This window comes from Chaetodon trifascialis, chromosome 8 (genome assembly GCF_039877785.1).
Source record: "Chaetodon trifascialis isolate fChaTrf1 chromosome 8, fChaTrf1.hap1, whole genome shotgun sequence".
In the NCBI taxonomy this organism is placed as follows: domain Eukaryota; kingdom Metazoa; phylum Chordata; class Actinopteri; order Chaetodontiformes; family Chaetodontidae; genus Chaetodon; species Chaetodon trifascialis.
Genome location: NC_092063.1, coordinates 28,588,318 through 28,612,996, shown reverse-complemented (window position 1 = coordinate 28,612,996; position 24,679 = coordinate 28,588,318). Strand labels below are relative to the sequence as shown.

Below are 24,679 nucleotides of genomic sequence, written 5' to 3'. Positions count from 1 at the left end.
CATCATGAAAACCTGGAATTTGAACAGGGGTGTGTAGACTTTTTATATCCACTGTAAGTTGATAGCATTTTTTCAGAAGGTCTTGAAGAAAGTCATGGAGTGCTTGCATTGGTGCACTAAATCTTCAAAGAGTAGTCTATACTGGTTTTACAAAACCTTTATGGATATTTTAGCATTTTTCCACACAACTGAGCATCTAATGATTGTCATTTTATACTATATGAAGAACAGGTCTGGATCTTGTTACACTGATTCTTAAAAGGTGTAGGTAACTACTGGAGATTAACTTCACTATTCAGGTTAAAGAAGAAAGACAAAAACAAGTTGCTCAATTGAAGGAAACTGTAATTATCATATCCAAAGCCAGATTTACCATGGCTGAATATTCATAGCAAAGTGCCTATTCCACACCTCACCTTACAGGTGATTATTGCCTCTTGATGCAGGAATGTGAGTGTCGTTTCACACCATTTAACTGGGGACCTGCATCATTTTGTTCTTTACTATACAAGTGGGGACTGTTAATTTGTTCAGCTCCAAAAAAATGTTTGACACACTTGAAGACTGATAATGAACATGTCCATTTTATTAGATCAGAGTGGATAATTACAAATAATAATTCCTAAACTACATAATGGTATTTACTCTGATCTAATTTACACGACACATTACAAGTGTCGTCCTCACCAGTGTAGTCCACCAACCCATTTCTTCTATTTTGTGGGAGGAGCTTTTTGATAGTATTTGCATAGCTGTATGAGGAGCTGTTAGCAAAAGATACCTTATCCAAAAGGAAGGATCACTTTATGTATAGCTAGCCAGGACTGAAGTTACTCTCGACTCCCCTCAGAATCTTCACAAGTGTCTTTGGTGCGTTTTGGAACTGTTGCACTTGGAATCTTTGAGACAGGTTCTTTCTTCTACAAGATGAGGTAAGTTTCAAATGGCAAATACCTTTTTTTTTTCCTTAATAAAAATGAATTTTACATAGATTTGCACCCATAGAAAGCCAGTTAAAAAATCTGCACTTCCTAAAGTGTAAACATTATGTGATTTTTAGTCATCAGTTATTCTCCAAGTGATTCTATGAAAATGCTTACCATGCTTGCACTCTCTTTTATTTCTTTTACAGAAAAGTTAAGTCTGTGATTCATGTTGTTCATCCTAAACAACAAGAAGTTCAAGTAACAACAGAATTTACACTCCAAGATAATGGTATGTTGTCAGTATTTTAATTTATTTATTTTTTTCATCAGTGAAAATCAAGGTTTAACCTGAGTAGTAGCTAGTGTATTTTAGAGCAAGCAAATTGTTACTATTTGAAAATATCCTTTGTTGTGTTTCATGACCCATCTCTAGAATATAAGCCTTTGAGGCTTTAACAGTGATGGAACTGACAAATTAACCTTGTTAACAAATAGTCATGTGAAAAGATAAATGCAAGTTATTGTGCAACATCTGGATAATATAGGAATAATACAGATCAATTCTTTAGGTTAAAACGTATGTCTTTGATTTACTTTTAAGCATGTATATCCTTTCTCCTCTTTCAGCAACTTGCAAAGTCTGGATTGTTGGTGATAGTTATGTGCGTCGAGGTGAAAAACAAGCAAGGAAGACCATAGGGGCCAATCTCGGTGTGCCTGCCCATGCTGAGTGGTTTGGCAGGGGAGGAATGTGTTGGGGTGACTTCGTTCCCTTCTTTGCCTAAAAGAAAGAACTGCTCCAGGTGTACTAGTGATTCATTGTGGGGGCAATGACCTTGGATGTGTGAAAAGTGTGCTGCTTCTCAGAGCAATAAAGGGGGATCTGCATATCCTCCATCAACAGTTTTCTCAGATGAAAATTTTGTTTTCTTCCATCAACCAGAGACGGCACTGGAGGCATGCACCCCCAGTGAAGATTGACAAAGCACGGAAGTTTGTTAACAGTGTGATGGCTGCCTTTGATTTGTGTGTTAATGGGACACACAGCTAGTGTTTGATAAGCCTGCACTATTCTTACGTGATGATGTTCATTTAAGCTCTATAGGCAACTCTTTATTTTTAAATGATGTTGCCCAGGGTGTGAAAGACCATGTTTTGTGAGGCTGACACTAGATTTTTTTCACAACTGCAAAAAAAAGGAAGACGTATCTTATCCTATATGATGTTTGCTTTTCTACAGTTGTCTTCAGAGCCAAGAGATATGTAAATAGGCATTATGCTGCAAATGACATTTGAAATCTCTGTTTTTACTGTAGACAAATGTAATTGTGGAATGGGAAATAGTCCTGATGATGTCTTGTTTAAGACATTTTGAATCTTACAATAAATGTTCAAAAAAAAATTCTAGACTTCATCATTATTGTTGCAAATTGCGAGTCAGACTCAGATTTAGAAGCTGGTACATGAAATAAACAAAGTGAGAACACACAAACAGGTAGATTATCAGAGTTTAGTCTCTGAATCCACCTGGATAGTCTCAGTTTTCAGAGCCATTTCAGGCTGTGGATGTTTGACTGATCTTAGTGTCTGATAGGCTTGCGTGATGTGGGGCTTTTTCCCGGAATGCCTGATCCTGTGTGAATCCGTGCTTACTTTATATACTGACACTGAATAGGTCTTCATATCTGCAATGACATGGCCGTTGAAATAGCAGGTAGCAGTTGCCATCCCACCTGAAGTACGCATCTAGCACTCATTGCCGACATCATTCCTATGACCAAGTTGGACTCTACTATATTCATGAATAACTCATTGCACTCTTGGTAGCCCTTATTAAAAATACAGTGTCAAGCTTGAAAATGGTTAAGCCATTTCCCCTAAAGCCTTTATATTTTATTACAAAAATATAATAAAAAAATCATGTTTGAAAAAAAATTGTGAGATTATTTTGTAGAGATGATTTATTTCAATGGAATATTATGAAACATAGTGGATATATTAGAATAAATTTAGCTTATTTCTTGTATTTACACATGGTGGAGTTTGAATGTCGGTCCATCCTATTCAAGGGGGAACTTGTTTGTTATTACATGAAGGGACTAGAGAATTCTTTTTATGTTGTTTGAACTTTGTTCTGTAAAACCAACACAGAGATGCCAGTGGTATTGGTGTTTGCATGAAGAATAACACAATTCCTATATATATATATAAAAAAAACATTCATTTTTCATTTGGATAATTTGGGCTTATCCTATTCAAAGCCAGGTGTGCTAGTATTTCTACCTGCAAACAATGGAATACTCTCTAAAGGCATTGTAGTCTCTGCAGAGACAGAACAGGAAACACTATCACTGCAAAAGCAAAACCAACCAAACATTCACAAGTCACACATTTCTGTCACAGTGACCACATCTTTTTCTGTCCTAATGTATACATACATGCAGGAATGTGAGTGCTGTTTCACACCATTTAACTGGGGACCTGTACCATTTTGTTCTTTACTATACAAGTGGGGACTATTTTTTGTTCAGTTCCAAAAACATGTTTATTGTCTTTAGTCTCATGAAGTGAGTTGTACATTTGTGTCTCAAAAACAAGGGCAATGGCTTGTGTTTAAATCTTTCATTTTGATTGCAGTGTGAGTGTGTGAATGTGAAGAATGTGAGAATGTGAATGTGAGTGTCGTTTCATACCATTTAACTGGGGACCTGTATCATTTTGTTCTCTAGTATACAAGTGGGGACGATTTTTTGTTCAGTTCCAAATAAATGTTTGACACACTTGAAGACTGATAATGAACATGTCTATTTTGATAGATTCGGTGGCATGGGTGTTTGCATGAAGAATAACACAATTCCTATATATATATATATATATATATATATATATAAAAAACATTCATTCAAAACAAGTTGCTCAATTGAAGGAAACTGTAATTATCATATCCACAGCCAGATTTACACTGGCTAAACATTCATAGCAAAGTGCCTGTTCCACACCAATAGCTTTAAGGACCACGTCTGAAATGTTGACATACGTGAGGGGATATTGCTGCACATTTTAGCTTTACTGTCTTTAGTCTCATGAAGAGAGTTGTACATTTGTGTCTCAAAAACAAGGACAATGGCTTGTGTTAAAATCTTTCATTTTGATTGCCTTGTGAGTGTGTGAATGTGAAGAATGTGAGAATGTGAATGTGAGTGTCGTTTCACACCATTTAACTGGGGACCTGTACCATTTTGCTCTTTACTATACAAGTGGGGACGTTTTTTTGTTCAGTTCCAAATAAATGTTTGACACACTTGAAGACTGATAATGAACATGTCTATTTTGATAGATTATAGTGGATAATTACAAATAATAATTCCTAAACTAGATAATGGTATTTACTCTGATCTAATTTACACAACACATTACAACTGTCGTCCTCACCAGTGTAGCGTAAAACAAAATTTCTGGTATATTTGCAAATCAAACTTGATCTTTAGACCATCTGTGTCTATTTTAAAATGTGCATTTTGAAAGAAAGAAAGAAAGTCTTTGCAGTAAACCAACACTCATTAAGTGAATGAATGGATACAGACAGTCACACTGTAGTCTATGGAGGTCCACTCTTTGATAGGTAGACATCGCCAAGTCCCCTCTTAGCTTCTTCTTTAAAAAAAATAAAAATTGACATTTGAAGTAATATTATGGTAAAAGACCTTAAAACTAAGTGTAGCATTTTAGTTTTGTATTTTTAAAATGACCAGAAACACCAGTTCCCACTTCCCAGGTGCTCGGCGACAGTCCCCTGTTCACGAGGTACGCGTGTATGTGTGTGTGTGTGTGTGTGTGTGTGTGTGTGCATTGTTTTATATTCTGTTCTATATTTTGTGGTATATTTTGTTTATATATACACACACAGACACACACACACACACACAAACATATATATATATATATATATAATATTAAATATTTTGTTTTTATATTTGCTTTTTATATATATAGTATAGCAGCCTATTACTCTGCACTAATAGAGGAAAATAAGAACAATCCCAGGTTTCTCTTCAGCACTGTAGCCAGGCTGACAGAGAGCCATAATTCTGTTGAACCATGTATTCCTTTAGCTCTGAACAGTCATGACTTCATGAGCTTCTTTAATGATAAAATTCTAACTATTAGAGACAGAATTCATCGACTCCTGCCGTTAACAGGTACTGTTTTGTCTTCAAACGCAGAAATCGTAGAAACTGTTACTCAGCCTGTTGCAGTTTTAGACTGTTTTACTCCTGTTGACCTTCACCAACTAATTTCAATAATTTCATCATCAAAATCATCTACCTGTATTTTAGATCCTATCCCGACTAAGCTGTTTAAAGAAGTATTACCTCTAATTGACTCTTCAGTATTAGACATGATCAATCTCTCTTTATCAACAGGCTACGTACCACAGTCCTTTAAAGTAGCTGTGATAAAACCGCTACTGAAAAAGCCTACTCTTGATCCAGGGGTTTTAGCCAACTATAGACCGATATCCAACCTTCCCTTTCTCTCAAAAACTCTTGAGAAAGCAGTTGCCAATCAGCTGTGTGACTTTCTAAACAATAATAGTTTATTCGAGGATTTCCAGTCAGGATTTAGAGTGCATCATAGCACAGAGACAGCACTGGTTAAAGTTACAAATGACCTTCTAATTGCATCTGATAAAGGATTTGTCTCTGTACTAGTCTTACTGGATCTTAGTGCTGCATTTGACACCATTGACCATGGCATCCTATTGCAGACACTGGAACATTTCATTGGCATTAAGGGAACTGCGCTAAGCTGGTTTAAATCCTACTTGTCAGATCGCTCTCAGTTTGTACGCGTTAATGACGACTCCTCTGTGCTCACTAACGTCAGCTATGGAGTTCCGCAGGGTTCTGTGCTTGGACCAATTCTATTCACCTTATATATGCTTCCTTTAGGTAAGATTATCAGGAAGCACTCAATAAATTTTCATTGCTATGCAGATGATACCCAGCTATATTTATCAATGAAACCGGAAGAAACCAGTCAGTTAACTAGACTACAAGCATGTCTTCATGACATAAAGACCTGGATGACCTGCAATTTTCTGATGCTAAACTCGGACAAAACTGAAGTTATAGTAGTAGGCCCTAAACATCTTAGAAAGTCACTTTCTGATGACATAGCAGTTATGGATGGCATTGCGCTGGCCTCCAGCACCACTGTAAAGAATCTGGGAGTTATCTTTGACCAAGACATGTCCTTTCACTCCCATGTAAAACAAATTTCAAGGACTGCCTTTTTTCACCTACGTAATATCGCAAAAATCAGGCATATTTTGTCTCAAAATGATGCAGAAAAACTAGTCCATGCATTCGTAACTTCCAGGCTGGATTATTGCAATTCTTTACTATCAGGCTGCCCAAATTCGTTGCTGAATATTCTCCAGTTGCTCCAGAACGCTGCAGCACGTGTTCTGACAAAAACCAGGAAGCGAGATCATATTTCTCCAATACTCGCCACTTTGCACTGGCTCCCTGTAAAGTTTAGAATAGAGTTCTCCTCCTTACTTACAAAGCCATAAATGGCCAGGCACCTTCTTATCTTAAAGAGCTCATAGTACCTTATTGCCCCACTCGAACACTGCGTTCCCAGAATGCAGGTCTACTTATGGTTCCTAAAGTCTCAAAAAGCAGAACAGGAGTCAGAGCATTTAGCTATCAAGCTCCTCTCCTGTGGAACCATCTTCCAGTCTTTGTCCGGGAGGCAGACACTGTCTCTACATTTAAGAGTAGGCTTAAAACTTTCCTTTTTGATAAAGCTTATAGTTAGGGCTGGCTCAGGCTTGTCCTGGACCAGCCCCTAGTTATGCTGCTATAGGATTAGACTGTCAGGGGACATCCAAAGATACACCGAGCTCCTCTGTCCTTCTGTCCCTCTCCATCCGCACGCTCTCATGTCCTACCACGGCGTGTTATTAACTTAGCTCCTTCCCCGGAGTCTCTGTGCTTTGTCGTCTTGCAGGTTCCCATGGACAGTGGCTGAATCTGGATTGTGGATTTCAGCTGCATCTCCTGCCTTGGCCCTGCCTGACATCCACTGCAACTGCTACTGCTGTTATTACATCCACTGTCACTGTTACTGTGACTGCATGTCTGTCTCTCTGTCTCTGTCTCTGTCTCTCTCTCTCTCTCTCTCTGACTGCTTTTCTGTCTGTCTGTCTGTCTGTCTGTCTGTCTGTCTGTCTGTCTGTCTGTCTGTCTGTCTGTCTGTCTGTCTGTCTGTCTGTCTGTCTGTCTCACTCTCCCTCTCTTGCTCTTCCTCTCTCACCCAACCGGTCGAGGCAGATGGCCGCCCACCCAGAGTCTGGTTCTGCTCGAGGTTTCTGCCTGTTAAAAGGAAGTTTTTCCTCGCCACTGTCACCAAGTGCTTGCTCATGGGGAAATTGTTGGTTTCTTTGTAGATAAAAGAGCTTGGTCTGTACCAGCTCTATATGGAAAGTGTCCTGAGACAACTTCTGTTGTGATTTGGCGCTATGCAAATAAAATTGAATTGAAAATTGAAAAATTGAAATTTCTTTTCTTTCTTTCCTAATTTTATTCTAATTCTATTCTTGAAAGGAGCACTGCAACAAAAACAATTTCCCCTTGGGGATAAATAAACGATTTGTGATTCTGATTCTGATGTCTAAATATGAGGTCCTTAGATGGTAAATCCTTGGCATACTCCTCATCCTGCTCAAAGCAATGATGTACTCCATCTTTGTAGATAACATTAAGCATTGCAATGATAACATTTGTATTTGGAATGAAATGACGTGGGTAATAGCGGACAATGATCATCACTTACATTTTTTCCATTTGTCTGTATCTCTCTGTCTCTCGAGTGCTCTGAGATAGATGCAGTAGATATGCTCTGTAGGATGTTATGGCTGTTTCTGGTTGGCACAGCGACGTTAACCGATTAGTTTGCATCCCTGTTTCACCTGTGTACATTTGGTCAGGGTGAGTGACCATTACGCGTGCCGAACATACTTGCAATGTCATCAGATGAAATGCTGATCAAAATATATAAATGTAGGTCTGACTGTATGTGCTGACTCAGATAGTTGCATTGAATCGTCACCTCAAGCAGCATCACACTGAGCACAGCCCCCCCCCCCCAATGCTGTGTGCTCAGTCCTCTGCTCTTCACCCTGCTGACACACGGCTGCACAACAACCTACAGCATCACATCGTGAAGTTTGCGGACGACACAACTCTCCAAGGGCGACGAGACCCACTACAGGAAGGAGGTCAACCTTCTGACCACCTGGTGCAGAAATAACAAACTCCTGCTGAATGTCAGCAAGACCAAAGAGATTGTTGTTGACTTCCAGAGAGGCCACACCCAACACCTGCCACTGACCATCAATGGTGCTGCTGTGAGGAGAGTGAGCAGGAGCTGCACTGACTACAACAGGAAAGCCCTGTAGCGCATAGTGAACACAGCTGGAAGGATCATTGGAGCCCCACTCCCCTGCCTAAGACATATACACCACCTGCCTCACCCACAAAGCGACTACAATTGTGAGCGTTGCAAGCCACCCCGCACACAATCTGTTCAGCCTCCTGCCCTCTGGGAGGAGGTATAGGAGCCTCTGTTCCCACACCACCAGACTCACCAACAGCTTTATCCATCAGGCTGTTAGGATGTTAAACTTTCTCCCCTCCCTATCCTCAGCTCCATCCTACAGGCTGTCAGGAAGCTAACAACTGCCCCCACTCTCGAAACTCTGTACTCTGAACCCTCTGACCCACATAATGACTATCTTTGCACTACTATGCCACTTGCACACTTCTGTCAAACAGAAAACTTCTGCTGCTATTACTGACGGTCATTGCACTATTACAACTTTTTGCTGCTACTTGTACATTTACACAACTCTTATTCTCTATTGATTATTTTTGGTATTTATTTTCAATTTACTGTTTACCATAGTTGTTAGGACACGTCTGTCTTTATTCTTTGTGCCTGTGCACTTTACTGTTTTACTTGAAATTGTCACACCGTTGGATAGTGGGAAATGTAATTTCGATTCCTTTGTATGTCTGGTACATGTGAAGAAATTGACAATATGTTAAGGCTTCGCAGCTGCCAAGTATTAGGACCCAGAGATGCAGAACCAGGAGACAGGAATTGTGTAAAACCAAGGAGATATTTATTAACAAAACGAAGAACAGAAAACACACTCAACGAGTGGAATGATAAACAAACAAAAGGCGCACTCAAACGGAGTGGGAGACGAAGCAAACAAAAGACGCACTCAAACGGAGTGGATGAACTAAGGGAGCACCGATGAAGCGGGTATGGATCGAGGCACGTGTGGAAGCGGCAGACAGGCACTGAAACAAAGGAAAACACAGCACAATAAATGGCTGGAGAAAAGGGACAACAAAAAACAAACTTTCTCTGAGGATGTGAACAGACAACAAGACTTGTACTTACGAACCAACTGATCAAACTCGACATGGAGAAGAGAATAATCCGGCGACGAGAAGCAGGAAGCCCACGTCTTAAATACTCTCCCTGATGAGGGAGAGTGGCTGCAGGTGAGTAGCAGTGGGAGGAGCTGGCAGCAGGTGAGGGGCTGCCCAGCCCTGGATCCAGGGGTATACAGACAGACACAAACACAGGGAAAAAGGAGAGGAGACACACAGGGAGAGACAGGATCCTAACACAATAAAGCCGACTTTGACTTTTGACTTTGATATGTTTGATCCATATTTTCATCTTCACTTTCTGCCACCTGCATTTTGCTCCCATCAGGTTACAGCTAAATAAATAGAAACACCAGAATTAAGTCATTTTGAAGGCAATGCCACTTGGGCCACATTGGGCTTTTGATAAATTGAAATTTATTGGGGCATCATCACAACAATAAGTGATAACTAGACAATTTCCCCTGGGGGAAATTTTGAAAGTGCCACGGGGGCTATTGCTGGAGTGTGTACATTATGATGAGATTCTTCAAAGATGTTAAACAATCCATGCTAAGCTAACATTAGCATGTCAAAAACACATTAAAAAGATCTCAAACACCATTAGAATGCATTGCCTGTATCATTGGAGGTTTTTTGCTCTATTTTGGATCTTTGCTGGTGAACTCTGGGCCTGGTAGGCCCTGATGACCACCATGCCTCCTAAAGGTCTGCAGTGTGAAGGTTTTTCTGAAGCATCCTGAGCAGCCTTTCCTCAAATTCATCCCGAGCTAAAGGTGAATAAGTGAAGAAAACAGCGAAACCGATCTTAAGATGCCACCAAAGAAAGTCAACTCTGGAGTTGAGGAGGAGTTGGAGGAGATCAGGAAATCGCTAAACTTCATGTCGGATGAACTGAGCAAAGTGGCTAAACAACAAGGTATGCTACTTGGTTTAATGGATGAGATAAAACAACTGAAAAACCTGATAATGGAGAAAGACAAGAAAATAGACAACTTGGAACGGCGAATCGAGGACCTTGAATAATACACAAGAATGGATGATGTAATCATAAATGGACTGGAGACTTCACACCGAACCTATGCTAGAGCTATGGCAGGTGGAGGTAAAGATGGTGAGGATGCCCCAGCAGAGGAGCTACAAACACTTGAACAGTTAGTTAAGTTATACAATTCCTCGCAACTAAAAATGTGCATATTCAAAGTCATCATATTGCAACCTGTCACACGCTCCCCAAAAAAGACAGCAAAACAAAGCCGGCAATCATTGTTCGGCTTGTGAGCTGTAAAATCAAGATTGAACTACTGAAACAGGCAAAGAAACTAAAGGGGACTGGTGTGTATCTGAATGAACATTTAACAAAAAAGAACGCTGACATCGCCAGACAGGCACGTAGCCTGAGAAAACAAAATAAGATACAAGCTACGTGGACAAGAAATTGCAAAGTAATGATTCGACTGAATGGTACACCCGAGGAAGCAAAAGCTGTATTGATAAGAGATCTCAAAGACTTAGAACAATATAAATAAAAGTGAAATGATCGCAGCTGTCAATGAGAACTTTGCTCTTTCCTATGGAAATGGGTGAAGACTGGAAATTATGGACAATGGATTGTGGATAATAATTTGGCTTTTGTGGGGGAGCACTTCAGCGGACAGTGAAAACAACACAATAAACAAATGACAAGTGTGGATGAGGATTATAAGTTTCTATTCAGAGACTTTGAAGAGGAAGATTTCTGTGGAAACGACTGTCAAGGTGGGCAGTTACCCAACACACAGACTGAAAAGATTAACTTTAAAACCTTTGAATATGCAGAGCACAAGATGTATGATCCTGAAAGTAATTTTGATCCAGACAATTACTATTACAATAACAACACCAACAACAACATTTGTGAGTACTACACAGATATTCAATATAAGTATTAAAATGGAAAATGCATTGTCAGTTATACATTTCAATAGTAGAAGCCTTTATAAAAACTTCTCTAAAATTAAAGAATATTTCAGTAACTTTAATAAGTTCAGTATAGTTGCAATATCAGAAATGTGGCTTGATGAGGAGAAAGTCAGTGATATGAGACTGGAAGGATATGAATCATTTACAATGAACAGGATGAATAAAAAGGGAGGGGGGGTTGCCTTATATGTGGATAGAGCTTTGAGATGCAGCCAGATTGAATGTATGTCAAACACCATAGATAATGTATTGGAATGTTTAACCATTGAAATTCATATTAAAAAAGCTGATAATATAATTATAAGTTGTGTTTATAGAACACCAGGATCATGCCTAGACACATTCATTGAAAAACTAGCGACCATGTTTAGCTATTCAAATGATAAAAAAGTGCAAATAATTTGTGGTGATTTTAATATAGATTTGCTAAACCCAAATGGACACCAAAAAACAACAGACTTTATCCATACAATGTACAGCAACTGCCTTTTCCCTGTAATTATAAAACCAAGCAGAATAACAATTGACACAGCTACACTGATAGATAATATATTCACAAATAAAATTGATTATGACATAATGGGTGGACTTCTTATAAATGATATGTGATCATCTTCCTGTCTTTGCAATTTTTCAAAATTATTTCGGGATAAAAGCTAAACAAAAGACTTATACACTTGAAATGAAAAGATATCGAACACAAAGAGCCATCGCTGCCCTTAAGGTGGACCTAGGGGAACAAAACTGAAATGAGCTTTATGTTAATGATGACCCTAATAATGCATATGATGCATTTTTGTCAACCTTAATCCTGTTATATGACAAGCATTGCCCTTTAATGAAAGTCACCAGGAAGCACCAGTGCTCAAATAAGCCATGGATTACAAAGGGAATAGGGGATGCATGTAAAAAGAAAAATATTTTATATAAGAGATTTATAAAACAGAGGACAAAAGATGCTGAAATAAAGTATAATTTCAATTCAATTCAATTCAATTTTATTTGTATAGCGCCAAATCACAACAGAAGTTGTCTCAGGACACTTTCCATATAGAGCTGGTACAGACCAAGCTCTTTTATCTACAAAGAAACCAACAATTCCCCCATGAGCAAGCACTTAAAACATATAAAAATAAATTAGTAAATATTATAAGAACAAGTAAGAAAGAATATTATCATACATTATTGGACCAGAACAGGAGAAACACACAAGAAATATGGAGAGTATTAAATAGTATAGTCAAAAAGGGTGCTAATAAAACTGGTTATCCAGAATACTTTATAAAAGATAAAGATATTATTATTGATAAAATTAAAGAAATAGCCAATGAATTTAATGATTTTTTTGTACATGTTGGTTATAACTTAGCAAAAGACATCCCCGAGACAAGAACTAACAATGAAATAGATCAACATATAACTAAAAACTCCTCCATGTTTATTAGTGCTGTAAATGATAGAGAAATAATTGATATTGTGAAAACACTCAAGAATAAAAAGTCCACTGATTGTTTTGATATAGACATGACATTAGTAAAAAGTATTATAGAATATATTGTGCAACCATTTACATACATTTGTAACCTGTCTTTTCAAACAGGTATTTTTCCTTCGAAAATGAAAACAGCAAAAGTTATCCCTATCTATAAAAGTGGAGAAAGGCATCAATTTACCAATTATAGACCAATATTACTACTTCCGCAGTTCTCAAAAATCTTAGAAAAATTATTTGATCATAGACTTGAAACACTTATTGAGAAACATAATCTTTTAAGTGATAATCAATATGGCTTCAGGGCAAAAAGGTCCACCTCGATGGCAGTGATGGAACTTGTGGAAGGGATATCTACTGCAATAGACAACAAGGAATATACAGTTGGTGTTTTTATAGACTTAAAAAAGGCATTTGGCACTATTGATCATAGTATATTAATGAATAAACTAGAGAGATGTGGTATTAGAGGATTAGCATACATGTGGATGGAAAGTTACCTGGATGACAGATATCAGTATGTGCAATTAAATAATGTAAAATCAAATCAATTGAAGGTCACTTGTGGAGTCCCTCAAGGGTCTGTGTTAGGCCCTAAATTATTCATATTATATATCAATGATATTTGCAATGTTTCCAAACTGTTAAAATGTGTTTTGTTTGCTGATGACACCACTCTCTACTGCTCTGGTAAAAACCTAGAACAGCTTCTGACTACAGTTGAAAAGGAATTAAATATTCTGAAATATTGGTTTGACATTAATAAGTTATCTTTGAATTTAAATAAAACAAAGTTTATCATTTTTGGCACCAGAAAAATAAAAACTCAGGTTAAAATCAGGGTCAATTGCATTGAAATAGAAAGAGTGAATGAAAACAAATTTCTTGGTGTGATAATTGATGATAAACTTTGTTGGAAGCCACATATAAATAATGTGAAAACCAAAATGTCAAAAATCATTGCTATACTTTATAAAACAAAGGATGTTCTCAACAAGAATTCACTATACACGCTATATTGTTCTCTGTTACTTCCATATATGACCTATTGTGTGGAGATATGGGGTAGCACATATAAAACCAACACTCATCCTATTTTTAAGTTACAAAAAAGAGCTATAAGAATTATAAATCGATCACACTTTCTTGAATCAACTAATGCATTGTTTCTCAATTCAAATACCCTTAAATTTTATGATTTAGTTGAATTTCAAATGGCACAGATAATGTACAAAGCACACAATAATTTACTTTGCCGTAGTACTCAGAGGCTGTTTGAAACCAGAGAGAGTCGGTATGATTTGAGGGGAACAGGTTTCTTCAAAAAAACTAAGACAAGAACGAATATTAAGCAGAGGTGTGTTTCTGTTAGAGGTGTTACCTTGTGGAATAGCTGTGATGATGAATTAAAAATGTGTAGTTCACTTTCCTCATTTAAAAACATGTATAAAACTAAAGCAATAAGAAAATATGTAAATCAGGTATGAAGAAGAGCAATAACAAAATATTGAAATTTTTGGTTGTGTCTGTTTGTATTATTGATATGGAATCTTATTGGTTTATTTATTTTGTAACATGTTTTGAGAATTTATCCTTTTCCTCTCTCTCTCTTTTTTTTCCTTTTCTTCAGAAGACTTATGGTGTAACTCAGACCATGTAGTTAAAGAGTCACCTTGCCAAAGGTGTTTTTGTAAAAAGGGTAGGCAAAATAAGCATGAGCTTCAGCCTACACCTTTTCGATTAGCTTTATGATGCTTGTTGAAATCTACTATGTATTTGTTGTGGGTGGATTTTAAATGCTAATCGAATTAAAAAAAAAAATAAAATAAAAAAAAAAAATTTAAGAATCATTTTACTGTAGGTTAGCATGTTAGCATTAGCATGCTAATCATTAGTATATTAGCACAACAACCTGATATCAAAAGTCAAACCTGTATGCACCAACAAGTTAATAGGACTTCATGTTAGCATTAGCCGCTGTTACCATCCATCCATTTTCTATACCCTTTCGGGGTTGCGGGGGTGCTGGAGCCTATCCCAGCCATCGACGGGGTCGCCAGCTGATCGCAGGGCACAAACACACAACCATTCACACTCACACCTAGGGGCAATTTTACAATCACCAATTAACCTAATGAGCATGTTTTTGGTCTGTGGGAGGAAGCCGGAGTGCCCGGAGAGAACCCACGCATGCACGGGAAGAAAGTGTGCATGCACAGAAGTGTGAAGTTTGCATGTTCCCACCCGAGCCTGGAATCGAACCAGCAACCTTGTTGCTGTGAGGCACGCGCACTACCTGCTGCGCCACCGGGCAGCCGCCGCTGTTACCTTTGTGGCTAATACTAACAGGCCAACATCACTCATTACATTACTAACCTTTCAAACTCACCAGTAATAGTAAGTAAGAAAAGTGGCTCATTACCAAGCCACTGCAGAGCTTGAAGACGAGCTCATCATTTTGAATTAGGTGTGTTGGAGCAGGAAACATCTAAAACATGCAGGGCAGGGGGGCCCGAGGACCGGAATTGAGAAACACTGAGTTAAGCGAGAGGGCAGTGATGATCTTACGATGTATGTTACCTGCGTGTGTGTGTGTGTGTGTCTGTAACTGATAAAGTTACCTGTGTGTTGGTGTTTGTGTGTGTATCTGTAATCACATGAAGCTACATATGTGTGTGTGTGGGAGTGTGGGAGAGGAGTGCTAAGAGACGTACTCAGGCTCAGAGGTTGCCACTGCAACTTGAGGTGGTTGCCATTGACGATAGGGGCCGCCCAGGCAGACAGACAGAGGCAGACAGAAATGTGGAGAAAAAGAGCCATTTTCTGCCTCTGTACTGGCCTCACATTTGGGCTTATGCTGACAAAACCGTAGCTCCTATCAGAAAAAAACACAGACCATCATCGCTGTAAGGACAAACTGAATGTTTGGTGTTTCTACAGAAAATATTTTGGAGACACTTGCGAGTTTAAAACGGGTCCGTCTGCTTTTCTCAGAAAATCTTTGTATTGGAGTCAATGAGGAGCAGAGACAGATGTAGCCAAATTTTGTAAGTCTCTCTGATTTTTTGAGCACATTGTGAGAGACAGAACAAATGTCTCTACAAATGTGGAAAAAATCATGTGTGTAGAGTGTAAATAATAAAAAGAAAAAACACGCAGTATAGCCTAGAGTGACCAGTGCTTGGCGCGATTGCCCCATGGCCCTAATAATAAGAAAAAACACGCAGGATAACAATAGGGCTTGGGGCAGCTATTTCATAGCTGCAGTGACCAGTGCCCTGTGGCACTAATTACAGACTATGAAGACAAAACAGTACACAAACAAGAATTAGGAGTCAATATATTGAAACAGTAGTGAGTTTATTAAATCTGTTACCTGAATGTTTCACTCTTCCACAAAATGCTTTTTAAATGTCAGCAATTCATATTATTATTGTTATATTTTACTGCTAAAATTAAGTCTATAAATGGGCGTTCAAGGGCGATCAAGATCAATCTGAACAAGTTTCAACACCCATGCAACTATCAGCACTTGAGTCACTGGGATAATAAACACAATCAAAAAAATTACCTGGAACACTTTTTACATGCTAAATATTAAACATAATGATGAGAAACTTCTCAAGGCAAAGAATACTAGTCTCCTCTCTTCACTAGATACACTGCAGACACACAGCAGCTGACAGAGAGAGGAAGTCATATTATATAGAGAAATATGGAAATATGAGTTATTTCTGTGTGAATAATTGTTAATGTTTCCTTTTGGATTTTGACATAAAATGCATACAACATCATTGACTACATTTACATGCAGTCAATATTTGGGTTATGGTCAATATTACGGTTTCTGAAACACTCGGAATAACCTGTTTTCATGCGTGAGCAAACAGGGGTAATCAATTGGGATATCCTGATCAGCGATGCACGGACGACGTGTCTAGGCATGGAGAACATCATGACGCAATGTGCGTCATTTCAGCTTCTTCTTCCTGTATCCAAAAACAACAACAACAACAGCCCGTGTAGGGATGAGAATCAAGAACCGGTTCTTTTTGAGAACCGGCTCCCAGTTGCTCAATTCCTTGGAATCGTTTGCCTGCCTGGTTAACGATTCTGCTTATCGATTCCGCCTGTCTTGCACATGCACGATTACGTCACTCACACTGCATTGTTTTGGTTTAGAACGTAGCCGATATGGCGTCAAGGCAGAAATGCTCCAAAGTACGGCTATATTTCACACGAAAAAGTTTCCATTTCTTCAAAGGGGTGAAATACCTCCAACATGCTAAAACATTTGTCCACACAGCATGCAATTCATTTGCAGGAATGTCACGTGTTTGATACGCTACTTAGCGACGCTTGTGAATCTAGCCGCAGAGCAAACACGAGGGCATCATCTGTTATTAGTGCCGAAGATAATGTTAAACTCTTACAAGCCATGTCTGTTGTGTTAAGATTAGCGCCATTTCACTGTGTAAACTGCTTTCGCCATATGAATCATCTCCATGTCCTTCCATCAAATTTAGATGACGATGACTGCCAGAGTCAGGCTGGCTCAGAGGCCTCCCTTTTGCCACCGTAGATGCCCCTGAATTTCGGTAGGTTCATTGGTTGCATTTTATCTGGTATATCTGTTCAAATGAAAATCAGAAATTTGAGTTCTGTCAGAGTTGCACGTTGTTATTTTAACCAGTGTAGTTCTGCGTAATTCATTCCCTACTCTGAGAAGTAGCTCATCTACTTTTTAGGTTTGTTCTGAGGTTACATCACACATCATTTGTGCATACTGTATATGTTATATTTTCTGTGCAGAGATGAAAATATAAAAACAGTTAAAGCAAACAAGTCCATTTATACTCTTTTATTTCCTCACCCAATGAGAATCGATAAGAGAATCGTTGAGGAATCAGATCGATAAGCAAAATCGATAATGGAATCGGAATCGTTAAATTCTTCAATTCCCATCCCTAAGCCCAGGGCCGGTAGCAGTTGCCTTTGTTTGCGCTTTGGTGCTGGTACTGACCCACCACCAGTACTTGACACTATTCTGTCTCACTTTCTTCATTAATGGAATGCGAGAATGTGAAGAAATAGGAAATGGAGCTGGAGCTGTGCCATCCATATCCATCCATATCCACTCAAAAGACCAAGATTCCTTGCGAATAGAACATGCGCAGAACACAAATTAGTGTTCCGTTAGATGGGGATATTCCAATCGGTGTATACATGACCAAATATTCGGGTTAGAAAAGGAGTAACCCAGGGGTCTTATTTGGGTTTTTAATATCCAGAATATGAGCATATTCCAGTTTTTCAAAAGGGTTATTGGTATTTACATGGCCGTGCGCAACCGGGTAATGGCTGATATTCCGGTAATGAAAGGGTTACTTGACTGCATGTAAACATCCATCCATTTTCTATACCGCCTATCCCTTTCGTGGTTGCGGGGGAGATGGAGCCTATCCCAGCTGACAACGGGCGAGAGGCGGGGTATGAGCTAATGAGCATGTTTTTGGTCTGTGGGAAGAAGCCGGAGTACCCAGAGAGAACCCACGCATGCACGGGAAGAACATGCAAACTTCACACAGAAAGGCTCCACTCGAGGATCGAACCGGTGACCTTCTTGCTGTGAGGCACGCGCACTACCTGCTGTGCCACTTCTGACAGAGACAGTGTTATGTAAGTTTTGTGGTGAGCAAGCTGATAGCTGAGAAAAAAATAAAACCTCATTCAGAAGGAGAATTTGTGAAGGAGTGCCTTGTTGCTGCTGTGGAGCTGCTGGCACAAAGTAAAACAATTCCGAAGTATCTCCAAAGTTTGTCTCAAATATTTCATAAATGAGGGGAAACCTGATGTGGGAGCTTAGTGATAGCAAGTAGCTGTGTGATTTGACGTTCATGGCAGACATTACCAAGTAACTCTCAGAGCTGAAACTTTAGTTCCAGCCAGCTTTTTGACTCTCTGCTTTCGAATGTGAAATCTGTGGAAGGGAAATTAAAGCTGTGGCAAGTGCGACTGAAAAGAAGTAACACTGCATTTTCCTGCTCTGCAGACAGGATATGAAAAGTCAACAAAAGGAAATTAACATATTTGCTACGCTGTTTAATGTGGAACCAACAGATATTCCTGACAACTTACAACATGAAATCATTGAAATGCAAAGCAACGACCTTCTCCTGAGAACAGCTCTTTTCAAAACTCTTGCAAAGACTCATCATCATCAAAAAGAAGCAGTTCCAGCCATTGCAGAGGTTAGTGTTGAGAGAATAAAATAAAGTAACAAGGAAAATTAAAGAACAACACGAAGGTAACATTTGTGCTTAACCCCAGCCTTAATTAATCTACTTCATAGCCATACAGAAATGAAAGGAAAAATCGAGAAAATGGAGTGAAGTAGCAGAGAAAGAAAGAAGAATTGTTTCACAAACATACACACAGCCACACCCCACATACAACTGAAGAGAGCTGACAAGTGTACAAACATACAAATGGATGTTAGCTGTACAGTTGGTACACTGGCTGTTTAGAATTAATAAACATGGACTGCACTGAGTCATCATTTGTATGACACACAAGAAGTCAGTTGTAAGAAGATGTAAACATAGGTCATTTTGAGTGCAAATCCTCCTATAATGCATAGACTACATTTTCAAGTGTTTGGCTTGACATGAGAAATAATGAAACCAAAAGAGTTTCAGAACATACTCAAATTTAACATGAGATTTATTTTATAATGCCAATGAATAGTCTGGCTTTTGATAATGACACTGACAGATAAAGAGAGATAGAAAAAGCAAGGGAAATGGAGGGGATGCAGGAATGGGCTTGGGTTGCAAAGACTCAGTCTTTGTACAAGGTATACACGTTAGCAGGTGAGCACAAATGCTTTTATTGACCCTTCATGTCATTTAAATTAATGTTGAGAATAGCAGAGGACTTTGAAAATAATGCATAAAAAACACGATTTAGTGCATTTGCCACAATGTAGGTAATGAAGTGTCTGACACTCAAAATCTCACAGGGGAGGACCCTCAGACCCCCTTCATGGTATGTGTCCCCTGGGCATGGGGCCACTGGCAAGGTGCCCTGTATTTTTCCACACTGAAGGTGGCAACCCTAATTTGAACAAATATCCAATGCTGTCATTTGAGGACACTCTCCCTGGAGGCCAGTGCATGTCTGGGATGCTTTGAGTCAGCTTACAATAAGTTGCCTTTTATATTATGTTAAGGCCATAACCTGACAGTTTTTATTTAAATTTCTACTGTATAATGTGCAGTACATAGATTATACCTATATGTCTGCTTGGAGCCCCTTGTCATGTTTCAGATTTGAGTTGTAAGTAGTTCCATAGAAGTGGTATTTCCCCTATCAAAATTTTTGTGTTAAAATAACTGCTGTGATGCCAAAAGAGGTCAAATGATCAGATATTTCGCAAGAAAGCAACAGTTTGAGTCAAATTGTTTAAGCACTCAATGTCCTTTTCTTTGTGGTATTTCAACCAAAAAGATTGATGTATATGGGTTTCCATCTGTCATTCAAAAGGTATATATATATATATATATATATATATATATATATATATATATATATATATATATATATATATATATATATATATATATATATATATATATATATATACACATACATACATACATACATACATACATACATACATACATATTGGGGGGGTTAAATTCACCTGGGCTGATGTCACATTTTTGCAGAACATTTGCACATGTATACTGGCTGCAATTTTTACACACTTGGTTTGTTCCACTCACCCCCTGTGATGGGTTGATGGTCCAGCCCAGTTCTGCTGTTGCTGTTGTTGAATCCATTAGAACTTCTGCAAAAGACAAAAATGAGAAGGTCAGAGTCTGTGGTAATCTTTATGAGGAATTGTAATTTTTGTTTTTATATATGAACTACTTAAAAGGCAGTCACAATGTTGAAAAAGCTTTCTTTGTCAGCAATGTTGACAATTAGTCCTAATCTGACTATTTGCTTTTAAAATGAAACTACACAAATTATAAAATGAAATCAGATTTTGCATCTGCTTAAGAAGGAAACATTTATTTTTTTCGCCCCCCACAAAACAGTATTGATCTTTGTTTTAACACAATAAAGCAGGCCTCTTATCAGATCTGACTTCGTATTAGAACACTGGATACCAAGCTGTTTATTGTCTGAGATTAATTGAAAGCTTTAACACCGCTAAGACTCTCCATAAAAAGGGAGAGCAACAATTGTCCCTCACAGATGGCATTAACAGTAATACGACAGTATGTGACAGTATGCCTTTACTGAAGTTTTTTCAACATTGTGATTGCCTTTTAAGTAGTTCATATATGAAAAATTACACTTGTACTGCCAGAGTTTCTCTCAATGTATTATGATACTTAACCACTTTTATCAAACATTAAGCCTCTGAGAAACAGAGGCACTACCCAGCAAAAAGGATATATTTACTACAGTTATTATTAATACTTTCATCAAGTAGCTAAATTGATCTTGAGGCAAGATAGGTTGCTATCTGTGACCACAGTAGGGGAACGACTGATTGATCACTTTGTACAGATGTCATGATACAGTTTGTTTAGTTTTTGTCCATTGTACAATGGACATGATGATCTATCCGGAAAAAAATGGGTACACTCCATGCAAAGTGTCTAGTGGAGAGGACCTACAAGGAAGGCTGTGCATTGCCCTGACTGGAACCTGGCTGGATGCCGAGATGGACCTCAACAACTTCAACAACAACAAAACCAATAGTATTGCCTGGGCAAAGGGGTCTGTCAGTCAACAACAGATGGTGTATCAATATTAAGATCCAGAGCAAGATCTGCACTCCACATGCGGAGATGTTGACATAATCCCTCTCACTGCATGAAAAGCCACATTTCCGTCAATTTCCGTCACTGTAAATTGCCGTGGAAGTTCTACCTCAGCCACTATGACCATGAGGTATTAAAATGCAAATGTAAATGCTGCAAAGCTATACAAATGCAAATTGGGATTTTGTGTGTGTGTGTGTGTGTGTGTGTGTGTGTGTGTGTGTGTGTGTGTGTGTGTGTGTGTGTGTGTGTGTGTTCTGTGCCTACAGAATACAAAGATTTTTTTTTTCATGAGGATTTAAAAGTGTGTTTAAATCATTTTATAGGTTACATACAGGATAAGTGTCCTGACTCTCAAAGGCCTTTAATTTTCCACTTAAACTGCTAAATCAAAATTGTGAAAATTAAAGCATCTACAGTTCTTGGACACTGGTCACAATTTTTCACATTTTGCCACCACAACACCAGATGAACAATGCTTGTGTGATTAGCTTGCAAAATTCCAGCAGGGTAAAAGTAATTTTTCTTTTTTTTATATTTTCGATGATGTCACTTTAAAGAAGTTTACATGTTTTATAAAATATTCAGGTACAAAAATAGAAAATCAAAGTACCTAACAAAATCACAGCATATTTTTTCATTCTACGCAACAAAAATGGTCTCGCGAGAAATTCGGAGAGCGCGACCTCGCATATGATTGGACGCCTCGTCTGACGCATTGACGTCTGCAGAAAACGACCTCGGCGCGTCCGTGAACGTGAATCGAGCTTGGATTAAAACAGTTACGTTTCGGGTCCTGCTAAACTTTAACTCTATTCATACAATGGCCGGACGTCGTCTTCAGTTTATCCCAGAAGGCACTCCTCTGCGACGAGTGGACGGCCTGGCTGCGGAGCGACCATATCCAGAAAGTCCAAACAATTTGAGAAGAAACTGCTCAGCGCCTTCAGTGGATTGTCTCGGCTGCTAACGCAGCTGATGGCGCAGTTGGCGAGGAGAATGGCCGTGAAAAAAGCCAGACTGCTCGCTCTGGAGGAGCAGCCCCGACCGAACTGCAGCTGCGGAGACGAAGAGACGGGTGCGTAAGTTTCGTAAGTAACGTTAGCATTTAGTACCACATTGTGCAGTTTTTAGGGCGCCAAACCTTTATTATTCTTATTGCACTACGTTCGGAACGTTTGGTAATCGTTCACGTTACATTTAACACTACAATGTATCTTGTATTTTAAAGGAAAAGGTGCGACGTCTGCACAATAGTGACGGACACGACAGGCGATATGAACCTGAGCAGGGGTAAGTTAATAAAATACACAGGAGATATTCTGCAGAATATAAGTAAACGTAAACGTTGCATGACGTGTTTGTACTTTTTGTGTTTTACAGACTAAACTCGCCCCACAACGAAACGGTGACGTCATATTTGATGGCGACTTTAACTGGGAGTCCAGACATGGATGGTGTGGACAGCAGTCTTTTTATGTGAGTTGTTTTTTGTTGTTGTTGTTGTTGTTTTAAACCCTTTCTGTTGTTTCTTGTTGTTGTTTTTACTGAAGCCTGTCTTAATTATTTCAAACCAATGTATATTTTCTTCCAGCGGCCTGTAAGACATATTATGAGATGGTGTGGAGGAGCTTCAGGTATGCCCAGCCAGCTCTTTCAGTTCAGGCAGCAGCTCTGAAGATTTCAGCTTGCAGCAGACAAAGAAGGAAAACAGAGTTACATGAATGCCGCTTTATTTTCACAACAATGTAAAAATGGGCTGAATTTATTAGCTGCATTGTTTTTGACAAACATGGTCACATATGTTATCATGTGTTATTGTTTCTTAGCAGTACTAATATTATATTAATACCTGTATTTACAGCTGCTGGAAGCGAGGAGGAGTGTCCTAGCCACCAAGATGGAAATTGATTTTTGGCAGGGGGTCACTGCTGACATGATGTCCGATGAGGAGGATGACACCGCGGAAGGGGAAGCTGGTTGGATCATAAAGCCTCCATCTTTCCGCAGTCAGAGGCTCTCCCAACTCTGCCAGACACTTCAGGAGTGGCTGGAGAGTGACCCAAAGTATGTGGCGATACACTGCAAGAGGCTTCGCATTGAGTCCCCGTTAAAAAGCGACAGGCGCCAACTCAGTATGACCCAGAGGCAGCAAAGAAGCATTTCTAAAGAAGAGGCCTTAGACTCTTTTTTTAATGCACCATGGACCAGCGGCATGGCCCAACCCAGAGACTCTTATCAGTGAACCCCTCTGCACATTTCCTTGCTTTTTTTCCCCAGTAGTCACTGAATTTCCTTGGTTGATCCTTGTTAATGTGTGTGTCACGATTTCATTAAAGACTTTTTTTCAAAATGTTTCTGTCAACTGTGTTCTTTGTGTTCTACTGTGTGGTAGTGTAGAGGGTAGATCGCAAAATAAATCAATGAATCATCAATCAAATAAAATATATATATCATTTATATTTTATATATACATAAATATACCTATATAATAATTATTTTTAACATATTAATTTATTATATAGTATTTAAATTAATATGTATTTATTATTATTATTATTATTATTATTTGTGGCGCACAGATGACCAATAGCAGCAGAGTCGTCATCCAATCACATGATCACTCACTCATGTGTTTGGAGTTGCTATCCAATCACATGATGGTTTCCTTTTAAAATGCCTGTGGAATCATCCAATGGTTGTTTGTGAAGTCAGCAGGCCAGCCTGAGTAGATCAACGTCGGTAGCATTCATGTGCTAATTAGAGCTATTCGCACCTCCGCGAAGGCGCGATTAACCACGCCCCCCGCCGACAGATGGTTCGTTTCCGACGATTTTCCCCGTAAACTCTCCGTAAATCGCCGAAAATCAACGAAATTCGCGGGGATTTACGGGTCGAAAATGTGGTTTTTCATGCAGTGTTTGTCCCTTCTACCTTCCCCAGGAATTTCCCACTGTTGTCATCAGCTGTGTGTATTTTCCACAA

At 38.8% G+C, this 24,679-nt stretch overlaps 1 protein-coding gene across 4 annotated transcripts in view; it reads right to left on the bottom strand.

Moving 5' to 3' along the window:
• ephb2a (eph receptor B2a) overlaps positions 1-24,679 on the bottom strand; it is a 240,101-nt gene that overhangs the window by 160,520 nt on the left and 54,902 nt on the right. For all 4 annotated transcript variants that reach the window (XR_011602439.1, XM_070969543.1, XM_070969545.1 and 1 more), the window contains exon 2: positions 20,642-20,706. Coding sequence is in view for 3 of the 4 variants with exons in the window: in XM_070969543.1 (XP_070825644.1) it covers positions 20,642-20,706 (65 nt within the window). In the remaining variant the exon portion in view is untranslated. The remainder of the gene's footprint in view (positions 1-20,641; positions 20,707-24,679) is intronic.